Source organism: Emericellopsis atlantica, assembly GCF_019669845.1.
Source record: "Emericellopsis atlantica unplaced genomic scaffold F5Z01scaffold_28, whole genome shotgun sequence".
Lineage (NCBI taxonomy): Eukaryota > Fungi > Ascomycota > Sordariomycetes > Hypocreales > Bionectriaceae > Emericellopsis > Emericellopsis atlantica.
The window spans coordinates 46,274-64,518 of record NW_025764730.1 but is presented as its reverse complement, the minus strand read 5'-3'; the positions used below and the strand labels follow the sequence as shown (position 1 = coordinate 64,518).

Below are 18,245 nucleotides of genomic sequence, written 5' to 3'. Positions count from 1 at the left end.
TGGACTGCGAATGCAGATAGATGGCGGCCCTCCGCCTGCGCATGCCGTATAGCGGTCAAGTCGTCGTCTCGGGACCTTCACCAGCGCCATTCGATGCCTCTTCAACAGCCGGCTTGTCCGTGGCCTCAGCCTCTGCCTCAGCCTCTGCCTCAGCCTCTGCCTCAGCCTGCTCATGCCCTGCAATGGCGAGACCATCCTTGTTCTCCGTCTTGCCGGTTGGTGTGGTCTCTTCCGCCGACGAAGCATCCACGCCTCGTTCGCAAAACCATCCACCACGCTCCCACTCGCCGGGCTCGTACAGACACGACTTGCGAACCTCGTCGTTGCATATCCCTGTCAGCAGCGTGTTGAGTCGCTTGAAATCGATAGGCTTCAAGATCCAGCCATCGAACCCGGCATTGATATACGTCTGCTTGTCGGCCTCGATCAAAGACGCAGACACTGCAAAGATAGGTATACGCCCATTGTATGATGCAAGCTGAGAATGGCCGGGGTGTTCGGGCGACTTCTCACAAGCGCGGATCATCTGGGTGCTCGTCAGCCCATCCACGATAGGCATCTGCATGTCCATCAACACAGCATCGAAATCGCTGGAGCGCTCCTTGTATACTGCAGCGCAATCTTGCCCATTGACTGCATGGAAGACGTCGTGACCTGTTCTCTCCAAGCGCTTGCGCATAATCTTCATATTGATCGGATCGTCTTCGGCGATGAGTACTCGCAATTCTTGCTGTCCATCGACAGTTGTAACACTGGTGACGCTCTCGGTGTTGGTATTGGAAGGCGCCGTTTGTTCGCTGGGGATCTCGAACAGGACACCAGAGTTGTCTCCCGCCTGTGGACGAGGTGGCACATCTTGGTAGTCGTCAGGAATCTTCACGGGGCGGACCGGCATCTTGCTGTCGCGCACTTGTGCTGTGCCTGGCTCGGAGCGGGGTTGTGTCGGCGAAGATAGCCTCCGTTTCTGTGCCTGTGGACTTCCGGACCCGCCTGCCATCGCGGCGTTGAGCGAATTTCTTGATCGAGATTCCCTGGAACTACCACGGGACTTGGTGCGCGACACGGGATACGTGGGCTCTCGGTCCTCGAGGGATAGTGGTGTTTGGAGGGCATCGATCAAACGGTCGGCATCGCTCTTGTTGCTACCCTGGGTGTGCCCACTCTCAAAGCTATGTTGGCTATTAAGACTGGCACTCTTCCTCTTGCTCATGGAACTGATGTCCCGAGCGGAATCGGCGCCGATGTGCATGGAACTAGCATTGTCCACCAGTGTGATCTCGCCTTCTGGAGCCGCAGTGACCGATGCAGGCGCGGTTGACGCCAGAGTTGGTTTGAGCGATGGTTCATTTGTGTTTGTACCGTCGTCCTCCTGAACGCCCTCGCTACCCACCGCGGGTGTTTCGTCGGGAAGCTGAAAGGGTAGTTGTACGACGAAGCGCGAGCCCTGGCCCTCATCTGACTTGAGCCGGAGCTGTCCGTCCATGTTGCGCACCATGCGTGCAACGACGGCAAGGCCGAGACCCAATGTACGGCCCTGACTTGCTTTGCTGCCTTCAGTCAAGACCTGAGAGTCTGGCTCCTCTGTGCTGACTTGCTCTAAATCGCGGAACAAGGCGTCCAATTGTGTGGTGGACATGCCCTCGCCAGAGTCGGAGACGGCAAAGTCGACAACAGCGACCTTGTCGTCACGCATCTCGGAAACAAACACATCAACCCGGACGTGTCCTTCACTGGTGTGCGCAACAGCATTGGCACAGATGTTAGAGAGGGCTTGGCGCACCCGGCGTCCATCTCCGTGAACAAAACGCGGAAGCCCAGGATGCTCTACCACGTCGTACTCGAGGTTCTTTCGTCGCGTGTCGCTTTGAAACGGTTCGGTCGCTTCCTTGATGCAGTTTGACAGGTCGAAGACCTCATCTTTCACGAGACTTTGCCCCTCCTCGGTCTTGGTAAGATCCAAAAGATCGTTGATTACGTAGATCAGGGACTTAGACGCAGAGTGTGATCTGGCCAAGTTATCCCGCGTTTCGCTGTCGAGAGAGCCTTCCAGCGCAATCTCAAGATAGTTGATGATCGCGTTCAACGGTGTGCGCACCTCGTGGGCCGAATTCGCGAGCAGCAGGCGGGTGAGCTTACTGTTTTGTAAGGCAGCCTCCTTCTGACGCCAGACCTCGATAAACTTGCCGTAGACCAAGCAGAGCACGGCTGCTGTCTCCACCTGTTCTTCATTCCACTCTCGGCATTTGCCCACGACCGTCTCCGACCATGTCTTAAAACTCGATCGAGGCTCCAGGTAGCCCGCCGTGCCGCCGCGGATGACCTTCTCGTACGGGTTTCCAGCCCATTTGACCTCCTTGATCTGGCCTCTCCGGAAAAACACAATGAAGTCATGGCCACCAACACTCAATGGCACGTAAAGAAGGCCTGCAACAACCTGAAATCCTGGGGGGTACCGCAGGTCGGGGAAGTCTTGCCGGATATCCTGGGAGGCAAGCACGGAAGTAAGCTGACGCATGCGGAGATATTCCAACAAGGCCAGTGCTTCTTGGCTTTGCTCAATTTCGCCCATAATCTTCGTCTCCCCCCTAATGGATAGCAAGCCAAAGTCGGCGTCAAAGAGTCGCAGAAGGTCGTCGGACGACGCTATAATGTAGCCTGATGGATTTTTGTCGGTAGGAGCTGTGTTGATGAGCTTCCGTGCCTGGAGTCTTGAAGCGTACGACAACCGCTCAATGTTGCGAGACGCCGTATCGCCCACGAGACGACACATTTTCCGGATAGGAAATGACACGCGCATACCGCTGTCGCCATATGAATGGCATGCAATCAGTCCCCACAATTCATTAAAAGCATTGATCGATATCGACATGGAGGATCGGACACCCATGTTACCAAGATACTTCAGGTGTATGGGCGACATAGCGCGAAGATACGCGTGGCTCATGTCCAAGGGCGTCTCGAGATCCTCCTGAGTTCGACATACTATGCGAGCTGTTTCCTGAGCTCGATCATATAGGAGTCGGACCTTGTTGATTTTGTATAGGTCTCGAGCTTGCCGCGGGATGTCGGATGCGGGAAAGTTGAGCCCATAGTAGAGGTCCTTGGTCGCGGCTGGATCCACCAGCTCAGTGACCACTTTTCCATTCTGGGCCGAGTCAAACTGGTAGATCATGACGCGATGAAACCCAGTGAGTTCTTTGACAATTCCAACTAGAATTTTGAGGAATGTCTCCAAACTATGGGCAGAAGAAAGTTGCTCCTGCACTTGTGACATGATGTCAAAAACCTGCATGGCACCCTGTTCTCCTCGCCTCTTACGAGCACTGCGCAGGATCCTCAACGGCTTGCTGAGGATCTCTGTGCTCTGCTCCATCTCCTCCGTGCTCGGATTAGCCCGTAATGAGTCGTGGGGCTCATCGGGCGTCGCTTCGTCGGGCGGCCGCAAAGGGTTGATATGGTCATCGTCGAGCTCGAACTCACAAATGACGAGGTCGGGATGTGCAGGATTGATGTGAATAGCACACCATAGTTTGGTGCTTCGCTTCTTTGGAGGACGGATAGAAAGGCTGAAAACTTCGGGCCCGTTGACCGACGGATCGGCGTCCTCGTCGCGGATAAAGTCGATGTGGTCGAGCAGGTTGTCTTGTTGCTCCTCGGTTAAGATATCCATGAAATTCTTTAGCCGAAACAACTGCCTCGGCGAATAGCCTAACATCCTCTCCGAATTTTCAGACGCATAACGAACGACCAAGCACCCATCGCTCTCTTCGCGCAGGGCTACGAGAGCGCCGAACCCCTGAACAGCGCCGGGCGTATGGATTGGTTCGTCCTCGCATCTCTGCAGCGTTCCATCACGGCCTGTAATCACCGAATGCCCATCCTCGGTTTCCAAGTGGGTGAATCGGATGTGCACATGAGGGTTATCGGCCATGGAAGCGGAATGAGACGTTTCCGAAGCGCCAGTGCCTTTTTCGGCTGCAGCGACCTCGGCTGGAACCGCTCCTAACGCGCCCGATTCTTCGCTGTCCTTGTCGGAGGCTTCTATGTCAAGCTGAATCGGAGCGGTGTAGCCGCCACCGCCAGTCTGTCGGCCGCTTGTTTTGTGAGGCTCTGTTCCTTGCGAAGGCTCTGTCACGGTAGCTCTCCTGCTAAAAGGGCGGTTTTTGCTTGAGGATGTCGACCTGGGCGACCTGGGCGACCAAGGGCCAGTGTCAGCTCTCCCCAGCCCTTGGCTGGTCTCACCTCGAGTGTGGCCCGGTCGGTGCACGGGAATTCCCCTATTTTCGAAGTCGGACGTCGACCCGGCAAAGTCATCACCAGATGTTCGGCTAGTAGCTGGATCGACGCTAATGACAGAGCGAATGGGGAACACGCGGTCTCCAGACCTGTCAGAGCCCGCAGACATGTGGCCGAGTTGCCTATCGGAGCCTGCACTCCATGAGGAGAACGGGCCAGGCGTCGGGTTGGCGCTACCACGTTGGTTGCTGCTGAATGCGGATGGCTGGTTGGGAGCGCTTTGGCCGGTCATGTACGGTGCTATTTGGATCTTCCCGGGAGGCAGCGCATGCCTTTCGTGGGGCTGCTCGGTCGATACACCCTGGGTCGGTGTAATTTCTTCCTCCTGCTGCTGCTGCTCTGCTGATTCTTGAGCGCCAGTGTCGGTGGGCGTTATTTCGGACTCGGGCTCAAACTGGTGGGCCTCGATGGTCTTATCGGCTGCGGGAGGTTGTGCCGAAGTCTCGATCGTGATCGTATCATCGTTCGGCGGAGATGCAGTTGGCGAAGGTGAAGGCTCCTGGGAACCTGCCATGGCGAAATTTGGCGGAACCCAGCAGCTTCGAGGGTAGCAATGGCCTTGACCAGCCCCGATCGAGTGATTAAGATTGCGTTAGGTGGTCGAAAGGCCAATGGTACAGCCAGAGGTGCGCAATGAAGAGGGGAGGGGGAAGTCCGGCTCGTCTTGACTAACTGCGCATTGTTGCAGAAGCAGGGTGTGCCCCGTGGATGCAAAACGAATCGACCGACTTGAGACTGCGTCGTAATGAGAGGAAAGGCGAAACTAGACTCGTTCGCGTGGCAAAAGCCTGACGAGGCTGCCAATGATAATGGTTACTCCGAAGTCGAACACAGGAAAGGTCGAGTTTGAGTAGACAGGAACTCGGCTTTACGCAAGAAGGGAGAGTTGCGACGACGGCTGACTGTGCCTTGGCTAGTAACTCGGTCTTGGTTCGCAAATTCGTCGATGCAGCGGCAGGACATCCACAACGGCTTGAGTTGGGCGGGGTGCTCGTCTGGATGACTCCAGTATTCGGAAGGACGAGTGACCGACCTGGCTTCGCGGTGGCCGGGCAGGAGCACCCAGGGACAAGAGAATGCTTACTCATCACTTTTCGGAACGTAGTGCCAGATACAGTGCTTACGCATGGTGCATTCCTTCCACATGCAGCAAATCGAGGGCTCATACATCGCAAAGATGAATGCCACTAGACAAGCACGTGCAGAATACCGTGCTCCAGTCTGCTATGCGTGGAACTTTGGAGATGGTTACAGCCTCTGACTGTGGCTGTCAACGCACTGGTACTTGGTGCGGTGCTGGGACAAGCGTCATTTCGCGCACGCTCAAATATCCAATGTTAAAAATGTCCGCTCATCACCATCATGCTTCTGAGTAATTAGGTGGCATTTCAAAAGGCCCGTACCAGCCCCCCGAAAGATCACAAACAAGACCGGAGAGTTCATGTTGGCATGACTCCGCTACAACTGAAGATCATTGCCTGGACGGGGCCATTAGCGTGTATGCATGAGGCCGCACTGTGCCGCCAGTGGATTCCTCGATAATCTTCGGGTCTCGATCTTCTGGTCACCAAGAATCCTTGAGCTTGAATCACTCTGATACGACACTTATTTCATAATTACCACTATGTTGCGACGGCGCAAAGAGCATCAACTCAAGGCAACTTAGATGGGGTCTGGTTACTACCGTATTAGCACTTACTATAAGAACCGCGCCGACAAAGTCAATGGCACGCGACTGCAGCCACTACCACAGGGCTCGTCAGGTACATTGTATGTAGACGAAATTTCCTCAAGCCTCAAGGTTTAAATAACGCCACACTTGCATTGATGCAAGTCCGGAGCCGGGAGCTATGAGGCACTGTCCGCTTTTTCAACATGGTCAGCTCAGCAACATGAAGAGAATAGGCTTGGGTTTCTCTACGTAGTTAGGTACATAGTATCAAACAATTTGAAGATAATACTCGCTGAGCAATAGGTTGCACAGAGCCGACCCACACCTTTCTGACTCTTGTTGAGCGCCATGTCGTAGTGCACTATCCGTACATCATGATCGAATGTGTTCACGCGACTGTCGGCACATTTAAATGCAGGGACTTTCTCGGCAAGCCGAAGCATCGCCTGTGAATCCCTAGCCCTAACAATAGACGCATGTGTTTCGAATAATAAACATGTATTCATGTGATAACAGCCAAGCCAGTGTCAGCTTCGCAAGCCTTTCATTAGCCTATGAGGTTGGGAGGACTGCTTTCGGAGCATTTACTCCGCCTTGTGATCACATCTTCCGGCTGACATGGGCGGACGACGGCGGGGATTTTGTTGTGCTTTTCCGGCCAACTAAGACCGAGGCGATGGTTTCTTCAACAAACCAATTTGTCAATGACAGCTAGCAAGTACAATATGCACACTTGACTAAAAGCTTATGGAGATAGGAAACTTACCTTGGGTGATTACACTTGTGGTCGGCTTCAGGGTAGGCCATTTGGCAATGCTCGAAGGGGCCAAAATCCGCGGAAGCACTCCGATCGTTCATCCTCTCGCAATCTGTCATCACTTCCTCACTCAGACCGAAAGACGTCGCCTATTATCCCCGAAGCTGACGCTCCATGAAACTCGTAAGCGCCAAGCATCGCATGGTAACTTTGGAATGGGCTGGAAGCTGCTACCGTCATCCAAGACGTGTACCTGGTGGGTAGCTATTGTCCCAGCGCTTGCAGTGTCGACTTGCTAGTTGCTACCTCGGCTTCCATGGACCAAGAGACGGCAGGACAGACGGCCATGAATGGTTACAGGGGGATGACATTGTACCATGTATACAAGGCTACATGTAGTATGCGCTCCGCAACGGTCAGTAATGCCTTGTTCGGGGCCAACGACGTGGACAAGCATCACAAGTAGGAGCTCTGCTACATCGAGTCCTATGTTGCTTCATACCACTCAGGTCGTCCAGCGGAGGCTTATCCGTGACACTCAAACTCCGAGCAAGCCATGGATTCACACATCTCATCAGCTCTAGATTGAGTATTGGGATGGCAGGGGAGGGGATCCCGGAGCACGACGGTATGTAACTACCACCCGGTGCTAAGATTCGCAAGCTCGACCTAGATGTTTGGTTATAGGGGGAAAAGAAGGCAGCCCCGCTGTCGATAGTCATTCTAACTTGGGGTGTGGAGCGCCAGCAATATATTGCCAGTCGTGGTCAGCCCTCTTCATGACTGTCGCGCTGTCGACAGCTGTGGCCGGATGCTGCTGAACGGGGCTACATTGAACTAGACAATCTAGTTGCAAAGGGCATGCGTTGAAGAAGTGATCGGCCATCCATGACTGTCATGTCACACTCAAGGATCCGCACGTGCTGGGTGGTCCCTTATATGGGTTCATTACTAGACATGTCGCCTCCCGCTTTTCCATGCTCATGAATCGCATGGGCCTGAGCTGTAGGAAGCATTGCTGGCGAGAGGCCGACCCTTCCATGACCGTTTCCACTCACCGTGCTCGCATGGCCAAAGCCGCAGCCACGCGTCTTCCACCAGCGGATCGATCTCATCCAAGTACGCAAACAGCCAGTCTTCGTACTGCGTCTTGCGCTGCGCGCCTTTGTCACGAGCCGTCACTATCGTGCGCGCCTGGCCCCCTGGGTTAAAGATACAGTCGGGATCCCCAAGACCGACCGATGATTCGCAGACCCAATGGCCACGGAGCCATTGTAGCAGAGTCGAGAATTCCGAGTGCGAGTCAAATAGGTTAGAGTCCGGACATTCCACGACAACGCGCCGTAGCATAAACTGACGCAACCCTATTTCATCGGCCCGGCGCTTCTGGGTCCGGGCGATAGCGAGGAAGATTGAGCGAGCTAGATCCTCGTCTATAGCGACGTTGACGAGGGCGTCTTGCACGAGTCGTATGCTAGTCTCGCGATCGTACTTATCGGTCGAGAACTCCCCGGACTTAATCAGACCAGTGATATCACTATCAGGTCGGGTGCAGTCTAAGGTAATAGAGACTGATTCGAGTCGGCTTAGGTGGCCTAGGGCCTTATAGAATGCGACTTCGCTCTCGTCGCCGCCTGATCGTCGTATCGTCACGTTAAGCTCGCGAAGGCGACTACATACCTTAGCGAGGCGGTGCGCGTTCTGCGAGGTGAGCACTATTGGCTCATCAAGGCTGAGCTCGCGCAGGTGCGGTCCATGTGCCCCAAGCAGGGCGTCAAAGATAGCGCGTGAGTTGGTGCGTCCAAGGTGCAGACTGCGCAGCGGGCGGAGAGCCTTAATGACAGAGCATAGGTCCTTAGTGGTTCCACGCGGGTCGTCGTTCTCAAAGAGGTCCAGCGTGAGCTTCAAGGTCTGAAGAGAAGCAAGCGCTCCTATCCCGGCCATATTACGCAAGGTTGGTACCAGTTCGGGTCTGACGAGCCCGAGGTCTAAGTGTAGTAGAGCGGACAAGTCGACGACCTCGTCCCACCGCTCGAGAATCTGCAACGTCATTCCGCGGTTGTTATCAAGTGACAGGGTTTTCAGCGGTCTCTTAGACGCCGGGAAAGACCTATCGCCGTGAGACCTCGAGTCCGAGCTCGACAATAGGAATAAGCCAGGCCAGCTAGCTCGACTAGCTTGGAGGGCGTCTCGTGTCCCTAGCGCGTCACCTGGTTCCCTGTACTCGACTAGGATATGTTCCACTCGGGACCTAGCCTGAGGAGATACCAGTGCTTGCGCAATGGCCTCCTCGTTATAGTTCCAGTTGCCGTAGATATCGAATTCCCATAGGTCAGGACATCCGATCCGATGCAGACGCGGAGCCGTGAGAAGTGCATAGTCTTCCGCGTCCATGTCCTCGTCCCGAGGCTGCTGCCCTATCGGGACGTGTAGGCTGCGAAGATCAAACATTTCAACCTGGAGCCGAAAGCGGCCTTGGGGTGGCGATATACGGACCAAAGCCGGGGGCACTCGCATGGGTAAACACCATGCTAGATCTAATAAGGCTGGCAGTCTACAAACCAAGTCGACCAGGGGATCGAAAGCCGCAGGGTCGCCGGCGGTCAAATGGATCGATCCGGAGGTCGTCGCACATGCGGTCCAGGACGACAGACGGGAGGGCGTCCAGGGTAGGCATCGCTGCAAAAGGGCAGATAGGGGTTGGCAAAGGGCGGTTCTATCGTTCTCTCGCCTGACGTACCGCAGGGACGAGTTGCTGACGGAGAGAAGTTTATACAAGTACATGCATTAGGAAAAGTACCCTGTACTCCGTATATATCCAACACCTGTTGGGCGCGGTTCCATCAACTCAACAGATTCGTTGAATTCATTGCGCCAGTTTCACACTTTCCACGGGTTTGGTTCACCCCAAGGCCGGGATTAAGAATTATGTGTAATTTCACCTACATTTCTTTTCGTGCCAACTTGAATCCATCATCGTGCCATGTCGTCATTGCTCCAAGACGCAAGTCCACGCCAGCTCGATCTTTCGATCACGACCTACAACAGGCAAGGATCACTGCAGATCGACATGGATGAGCAGAGCCTCAAAGAGCCCCAATCCAGGGATTCCAGGCACCCCAGTCACTAGGCTCTGACCAATGCCGAGCACAGAGAAACAAGGTATCGAACAACATTTTGTGGGAATAATGACAGCATACCACGCGTCAGCTCCTTCACGGTCCACCACGCAGTCAAGCGTCAGATAGCCCGGTGCGGCGCGTGCCATTATAATAGGTACCATGGCCCAAATTGATGTTGCCTGGGCTTCACAAGCTCCAGTCCTCTCTCCAACAGAGTCGCTAACACACAATGGCTGCGCAGACGTTCCTCAAGATGCTGGCCCTTGCGGGTTCCGTGTCCGCCTCTACGTTGTACTCGACCTACAACTTCAACCCTCTGGAGCATCTCGCAGGCATCGCACCCTACTTTGAGCCACAAGATCCCTCGATTTCACCAGATGCGCCCCAGGGCTGTGTCGCTGAGCGTGCTGCCTATCTTGTGCGCCACTCCGCCATCTACGCCAACGACTTTGACTTTAAGACCTACATTGAACCCTTCCTCGAGAAGCTGGACAACAAGACCGGCATCAAGTGGAACCGGGTCCCGGACCTCAGCTTCTTGGACGACTGGGAGGCACCTGTTTCTGATGATGAGGTCTCCATCCTGACACGGGTAGGCCGTCTCGAGGCCACTCGTCTGGGCGTGGACATCAACTTCCGCTACCCTTATCTGCGGGATCCCAAGCGCATTTGGACGTCGTCTGCTGAACGAACCGTCAAGGCTGCCAAGTCTCTGGTCCGCGGCTTGCAATCAGATGAGGAGACCATCAACGTCGTCGAGATCCCCGAAGGGTCAGAGTCTGGCGCCGATAGTCTTACCCCCTACAAGGCTTGCCCAGGCTACTCTGGATCCACAGGCAGTGATGAATCCAGCAAGTTTCAGGAGAGGTATGCAAAGCCCCTGGTCGCTCGCTTCAATGACCTTGCTCCCGACTTCAACTTTACGATCAACGACGTCTTTGGCATGCAGCAACTGTGCGGTTACGAGACCGTTATCCGAGGCAAGTCGCCCTTCTGCGACCTCGACCTTTTCAAGTCTGATGACTGGCTGGGCTGGGAGTATGCGGAAGACGTTCGCTATCACTACAATGTCGGGTATGGCAACAAAATCTCAGGGCCCGTCGGACTGCCGTGGTTGAACGCCACTGCGGAGCTTCTGCTCGACAATAATGCCGGGAAAGACGCAGAGGATCTGTACGTCAGCTTCACGCACCGTGAACTGCCCCCAATGGTCGTTGTAGCCATGGGGCTTTTCAACAACTCAGAGTTCAGCGGCGCCAACAACATCAACGAGACCATGCCATTGGATCGCATCAACTACCGTCGAGCCTGGAAGTCGTCCAACATCCTCCCCTTCTTGGGCAACATTGCCATTGAGCGCTTCAACTGCACCGACGCCCCTGGCTACGACGACGATGAATACTACAGAGTTCTGGTGAACAGCGCTCCCCAGCCTCTTCCAGGCTGCTCCGATGGACCGGGCACTATGTGCTCCCGCGACGGCTTCAATGAGTATCTCGAGGAGAGAATGTCCGCTTTCGACGAGGGTTTCTCGGATGCTTGTGGTGTTGAGTACGATAACAGCACGGATTCCCTTTCCATCTACACAGACAAGTCAGTGGGAAACGGAACTGCGGTTGATAAGCGTTACAACGCTTTCCAGTTGGAGTAAATTGACGCCTTTCGTTGCGGTTGATTTCTCGACTATTTCTACGAATCTCTTCACGGCCGAACATAAATATACCCAGCGACACTAGACAGAGTCATCATGAGTAGACTTATCTTAATCTAATTTACTGTGCTCCGTATTGATCCTACCATTAACACCAGCTCATAAAATTCGCGTGCAGCCTAGACAAACGGCCTGTTTCATTTTTTCAATATCTCAATGTAAGGTACCTATTGTAAACGTCTCTGCCATTGTGGCTCATCCCGCGGCCAATGATGCATGAGTCCGCGAAGCGCGATGAGACGGCATGTGAAGAGGGGTTAGACGGGTGACCGAGACATCATGCGGAGTTGAGATGAGTGTGCGAGTATGGCGACAGCACGTTGTGAGGGCCCAGCTAATTGCTGCGGATGATCATACGTACCAAATCAGCAAACTCATCGCGAGGTCACTTTTGGCTCGGTGGGTTCCATTAGAAGTCTGCCCCCGATTCTCCTGATGACAGATGATGGTATCCGTAGATTGAGCTTGAAGGCCGTTAAGGTTAACAGGCAGTAAGTTAGTCTCGGTTAAGCCCCGGTATCTGTTAGCCATAGGGAAGATGTCAGTGGCTTGACCACCCAATCAGCCACTACGGGTGCCTGCAGCACCAGCCCCAGCGAGCAATGCAGTGACTGGAACGACTGGAGCTGTCGCGAACCGCGCACATTAATCTTCGAACTTTGACTCGGATGTGCCGCTGCTGAAGCTGCTCCTCTCGCGGATCATCCCTCACGAGCCGACGGCTGAATCACTACGTCTTCCTCAGCGAATTCACTCTGCGCCTGCCTTGCTGTTTGGCTCCGGCGCGTCCTTCACCGACTTACCTGGCCTTAACCAAGTCGAGATCGTTAAAGAAACCGAAAGCGACACCAGCAACTGAACCCGGATCAGCTTGCGCCCTAGCACACGCCAATACAGAAAATGCGACACAGAGGCCACCGGGATTCCGTTCGAAGATCGCGTGCTTGAGCACTTCTTACACCCGACATTGCCCACTCCTATCTAGCCAGGGGCCCGGCACCCGCCCTTCTTGCGCAACTTACAACCACCGCCGCCGGGCCACTAGGGGACCAGTTCAGGTCCCCGCGACACATTAGACAAGATGCCGCCAGGCGGTGGAGGCAACATCAAGGTGGTGGTGAGAGTGCGGCCCTTTAATGGGCGAGGTAGGCTGCTGAGCTATCAAGACGAGGGGAACCCATGCTGACCAGCACAGAAATCGATAGAGGGGCAAAGCGGATTGTGGAAATGAAAAATGCGCAGACCGTGCTCACAGTACCAGACGGACACCAGGCAAAGAAGCAGGGCGATAGCGGCGCGAAGACATTCGCCTTTGACAGATCGTATTGGTCCTTTGACAAGAACGACTCCAACTACGCCGGCCAAAGCAACCTGTTTGATGACCTAGGCTCCCCGCTCCTCGACAATGCCTTTGACGGCTACAACAACTGTATCTTCGCCTACGGGCAGACGGGCTCGGGAAAATCGTACTCTATGATGGGATATGGCAAGGAAATCGGCATCATTCCCATGATCTGTCAGCAAATGTTCGAACGAATCAACCAGATGCAGGCCGACGGAGCTACCAAATGCACAGTCGAAGTCTCGTACTTGGAGATCTACAACGAGAGAGTACGCGATCTGCTGAACCCCGCGAACAAAGGCAACCTGCGCGTGCGTGAGCATCCCTCCACGGGACCCTATGTCGAAGACCTCGCCAAACTTGTCGTCAGTGGTTTCCAGGAAATTGAACACTTGATGGACGAGGGTAACAAGGCGCGAACCGTCGCCGCTACCAACATGAACGAAACATCGAGTCGAAGTCACGCTGTGTTCACCCTGATGCTCACGCAAAAGAAGATGGACACCGAGACGAAAATGGAAGCCGAAAAGGTGGCCAAGATCAGTCTGGTTGATTTGGCCGGATCCGAGCGAGCCAACTCGACGGGTGCGACTGGCGCGCGCCTCAAAGAGGGTGCGGAGATCAACAGGTCGCTTTCCACGCTTGGTCGTGTCATTGCGGCTTTGGCAGACATGTCGACCGGCGCCAAGAAGAAGAAGGGCGCCAACCAGGTTCCTTACCGTGACAGTATTCTCACATGGCTTCTCAAGGATTCGCTTGGTGGAAACAGTATGACGGCCATGATTGCTGCCATCAGTCCGGCAGACATCAATTACGACGAGACGCTCAGTACGCTACGATATGCCGACTCGGCCAAACGCATCAAGAACCATGCCGTTATTAACGAGGATGCGAATGCCCGAATGATCAGAGAACTTAAAGAGGAGCTGATGTTGTTACGAAGCAAACTGGGCGGAGGGGTACCTGGTGGTGTTGCTGGGGCCGCTCCGAACCCCGATGAGATCTATGATGAAAATACGCCACTTGAGAAGCAGCTGGTCAGCATCACAGGGCCTGATGGGACTGTTACGAAGGTGTCAAAGGCAGATATTGCTGAACAACTGAGCCAGAGCGAGAAGCTGCTCACCGACTTGAATCAGACATGGGAGCAGAAGCTGCAAAAGACAGAGGAAATCCACAAAGAGCGCGAGTCTGCACTGGAAGAGCTCGGCATCAGCATCGAGAAAGGATTCATTGGATTGTCCACCCCCAAGAAGATGCCTCATTTGGTCAACTTGTCCGATGACCCTTTGTTGGCGGAATGTCTTGTCTACAACCTCAAACCAGGCATCACAACGGTTGGCAATGTTGACACCAACGGTGAGCACCAAGCAAATGTTCGACTCAACGGCACAAGGATCTTGCACGACCACTGCAAGTTTGACAATGCTTCAGACGGCACTGTCACGCTTTTGCCTTCGGAGGGTGCATCTGTCATGGTGAATGGCAAGCGGGTCGATGGGCCGACGCAGCTGCACTCAGGATACCGTGTCATCCTTGGTGACTTCCACATCTTTCGATTCAACCATCCGATGGAGGCCAAAGCCGAGAGAGCAGAGACAGGGGCTGGTACGAGCTTGCTAAGGCACTCCATCACAGCAAGCCAGCTACAGGCCATCGATAGAGGATCACCGAGTCCGCGTCCGGGCCATGAGCGGATGTCTAGTAAAGCGTCCGACTTTTTTGACTCGAGACCAGACTCGCCGGCCCCCTTTGGCCGCAATGGGCGTGATTCAGATTGGTCCTTGGCAAGGAGGGAAGCGGCCGGTGCCATCTTGGGAACAGATCAAAATCTCAAGGGGCTGACGGACGAGGAGCTCAACGCCCTCTTTGAGGATGTGCAAAAGGTCCGCGCTGAGCGCGTCAATGCTCGCGAAGACGGCGATGATTCCGAGTCGTCGTATCCGACGCGGGACAAGTACATGTCCACCGGGACGATTGACAACTTTTCCCTTGACACAGCTTTGACCATGCCTTCGACACCTAAGCAGGGAGAGTATGACGACAAGCTCAAGGAGGTCCGCGAGGAGCTTCAAGTACAGCTCGAGAAACAGAAGGAGGAATTCACCGAGCAGCTCAAGAACGCCGAGGCAGCAAATGTCGAGGTCGAGGAGATCAAGAAGGAGAAGGTTCGCATGGAGACAGCGCTGCAAGATCTAAAAGACGACATGCAAAAACAACTAGTGTTGCAGAAGAAGAAGTATGAGGAGAAGCTGGAGAAGATGGACCCGCTGAAGCGACCCAAGGCCAACCCCAAATTGTCTGACGAAGAGCAAGCCAGAGCGAAGAGCGTCCTGAAGCACTGGCGCAGCCGCCACTACGTCAAAATGGCCGAGTCGGTGCTTCAAAACGCAGCCATCTTGAAGGAAGCTCAGATCATGAGCAACGCGCTCGAGGAGAATGTCGTCTTCCAGTTCACAGTCGTTGACGTGGGTCACGCTGTCTGCTCATCATACGACATGATGCTGAACGGATTGACCTTTGAGGGCGACGATGTTGGGCTGGAGGAAGCGCAAAAGCCGTGCATCGGCATCCGCGTTGTTGACTACAGGAGCAACGTGGTGCATCTTTGGAGTCTACAAAAGCTCCACGACCGGGTGCGACAGATGCGACAGATGCATCAATATCTCGACCAGCCGGACTATGCGCAGCACCTGAGTCTCGACAACCCTTTCCAGGAATCTTGCATGCCTTCTTACACACTCGTTGGCGAGGCCGACGTGCCCCTGCGCGCGGTCTTTGAGAGTCGGGTGCAAGACTTCTCGCTCGACGTGCTGTCCCCTTACACTTCCGATGTTTTGGGCATAGTTAAGCTGTCCCTCGAACCATCACACGCCCGAGCCCCGTCAAACACCCTCAAGTTCAACGTGGTCATGCATGAATTGGTTGGTTTTGCCGAGCGCGAAGGCACGGAAATCCACGCGCAACTATTCATCCCCGGCGTTTCAGAAGAGGATGGAATCACGACCACGCAGATGATCAGCAACTTTGATGAAGGGCCCATCCGCTTCGAGAGCGTTCATAGCATGAGCGTGCCTCTGTTCGCACCGCAAGATGTGACCTTGCGCGTAGCCATCTTTGCAAACGTATCTGCCATGCATCTGGACAAGCTGCTGAGCTGGGACGATATGCGGGACGAAGCCCCCCGGAGCAATGGAAATGGCCAGCGCATCAACGAGTCGCAGTTTTTCACACAGGAGAAGCATGACCTGCTGTCGAGGATCCAGATCAAGGAGCTGGACGAGGCTGGCGAGTATGCTCCGGTCGAGGTGGCACAGGCCAGTGAACTTGACACAGGCACTTTCCAGCTCCACCAAGGTCTACAGCGCCGTGTCAGCATCGACATCTCGCACAGTTCCGGCGACGCTCTGCCATGGGGCGACATCACTTCCGTGAGAATTGGTCGTATTCAGCTGATCGATTCTGCGGGCAAGACGCCCAACATGTCTGCTCCTGAGCCCGACATTACGCTCAAGATGGCGTCGAGCCCTGTCTACCGCGAGAACGCCAACGGGACGCGCAGCATCACTGTTAATGCGCAGTGGGATTCGTCGTTGCACGGCTCGTTGCTGCTGGACAAGGTCACAGCTGAAAAGTACCGCGTACAACTTACAGTGTCGTGGGAGATCAGCTCGGAGAAGCTGTCGGAGCCCATGAAGTTCTCACAGAAGATCTGCGTGCAGGTGATGCCTCGATCATTCATTCGCCAAGCATCCATATTCTCGTCCATGTTTCAGAACGTGCGCTTCGTCAAGACGTCTACGGGTATTTTCACCCTGACGATGCGACCCGCACCTATCAAGCGGGTGGGCGACCTTTGGCGCATGAACAGCCAGCATGATTACGTCAAGGGCGAGGAAAACCTGCAGAGCTGGACGCCCCGCGGCGTGTCTTTGGTCAGCGACTTTATCAGATCGCACAAGAAGAGAAGGCGGGTTGCTGAGATCGGCACCATCCAGAACATGCTCAACAAGCTGGGGGTCTCGGCAGACGGCAGCAAAGCAAACCCCTCAGAGCCCGATGTCCCTCCATCGCCTGAACTGAGACCTATCATACCAAATGATGATGATCTACTCAACGACACGCCCGAGGCGTCACCCGAGCCATCTGTCAATGGTGATGCAGAGGCTGCAGACGAGGACGGGTCGGCGGCCGACGGGACAAAGGTGGCAGAGGGTGAAGCTGAAGCTGAAGCTGCCACGACGGGCGAGGGCCTTCCATCCAAGTCAGAGTACTCTGAGCGCCACACTGAGCTGCTCGAGAGATGTCTCAAACTATGGGTCAAGTACCCGGACCCATTGTCCAACATACTGAGCCCAGCCAACACGGCCCCACCCACTGATGTGGCAGCAGAGGCGGCACTTGCGCCCAGCCTGGTCACAACCATCATCCGGGTTGCCAAGAATCCCAAGGCGCTCAAGGGTGGCTATCTCTTGGTGCCCAATGAGGACTCTACACGATGGCAAAAGAGGTTTGTGGAATTGCGACGGCCATATCTGCACATCCACTCGGCTACCGACGGTGATGAGGTGGGACTTGTCAGCCTGAGGAACTCACGTGTGGACAGCCAGCCCGGCATCTTGGGTCTGCTGCATGGCCCAGACGACTACGACGCACCACCCGGGCAGAATGGTAGCGGGCCAACGTTCACCCCGGGGCATCGGCGCACCGCTTCGGGCCGTGTGATCAACACCATCTGGACGGGCGCCAGCCACGGGTCAGCCAATGGTGGCGGTCAATCGCAGCAGGGGATCACACGGCTCAGCGAGCGCATGCAGGCCGCTGTTTTTGCTATTTACGGCACCGACAACACCTGGCTGTTTGCGGCGCGGAGTGAGAAGGACAAGATGGACTGGATATTGCGTATCGACCAGACGTACATGGCCAACGACGAGAGCGCGACCAACAGCGGCATGATGAGCCCCTGGCAGGGCAGCGAGTACTGACATGAGGAGGCGGAAGCACGCGTAGGCGGTGCAGCAAGATGAGGGTGACGAAGCATTTTATGGGCCCACGACATTGACATCTCTTCCTTCAGCTTTTGCGCCAGCGGCATCCAGCAGCGCCGTGTTCTCTGGCCAATTTTATTCGATCTACTATTCCCCTTCTTTGCGTTGCACATGTTGGTCCTGGCGAGCACCAATTTATATATACCCACGCGAGACCAGAGGAGCTGGCGAGCCAGCTCGAGATGAATGGAGAGCAAGTGATCTATAGACAGACTGGGCATATTGAGAGACCATGAGCGTACGGATCACCAAGATGTCCATGACGTGCCCGTGCTTGCTTACTGAGTAAGATGTGAT

The 18,245-nt window shown here is 54.9% G+C and overlaps 4 protein-coding genes across 4 annotated transcripts; 2 read left to right on the top strand and 2 right to left on the bottom strand.

Annotated features, from left to right (window-relative positions):
• Positions 1 to 55: 55 nt before the first annotated feature.
• F5Z01DRAFT_627899 (putative phytochrome-like histidine kinase PHY1p) lies at positions 56 to 4,528 on the bottom strand (the record flags this gene model as incomplete). The annotated part of the gene is made up of 1 exon (XM_046261565.1): positions 56 to 4,528. One exon carries the CDS (start codon positions 4,526 to 4,528, stop codon positions 56 to 58), a length of 4,473 nt encoding a protein of 1,490 aa, XP_046115174.1.
• A 2,861-nt stretch (positions 4,529 to 7,389) lies between these two features.
• On the bottom strand, positions 7,390 to 9,793 carry F5Z01DRAFT_287660 (uncharacterized protein). Its single transcript, XM_046258787.1, has one exon. The coding sequence runs from the start codon at positions 9,507 to 9,509 to the stop codon at positions 7,707 to 7,709; it is 1,803 nt and encodes a 600-aa protein (XP_046115173.1). The 5' UTR covers positions 9,510 to 9,793; the 3' UTR covers positions 7,390 to 7,706.
• Positions 9,793 to 11,703, top strand: F5Z01DRAFT_287638 (histidine acid phosphatase). Its single transcript, XM_046258786.1, has one exon. It carries the CDS (start codon positions 10,077 to 10,079, stop codon positions 11,496 to 11,498), a length of 1,422 nt encoding a protein of 473 aa, XP_046115172.1. The 5' UTR covers positions 9,793 to 10,076; the 3' UTR covers positions 11,499 to 11,703.
• A 502-nt stretch (positions 11,704 to 12,205) lies between these two features.
• F5Z01DRAFT_287119 (uncharacterized protein) lies at positions 12,206 to 18,144 on the top strand. Its single transcript, XM_046258780.1, has 2 exons — positions 12,206 to 12,703; positions 12,754 to 18,144. The coding sequence occupies exons 1-2, from the start codon at positions 12,640 to 12,642 to the stop codon at positions 17,883 to 17,885; spliced, it is 5,196 nt and encodes a 1,731-aa protein (XP_046115171.1). The 5' UTR covers positions 12,206 to 12,639; the 3' UTR covers positions 17,886 to 18,144.
• The last annotated feature ends 101 nt before the right edge of the window (positions 18,145 to 18,245 follow it).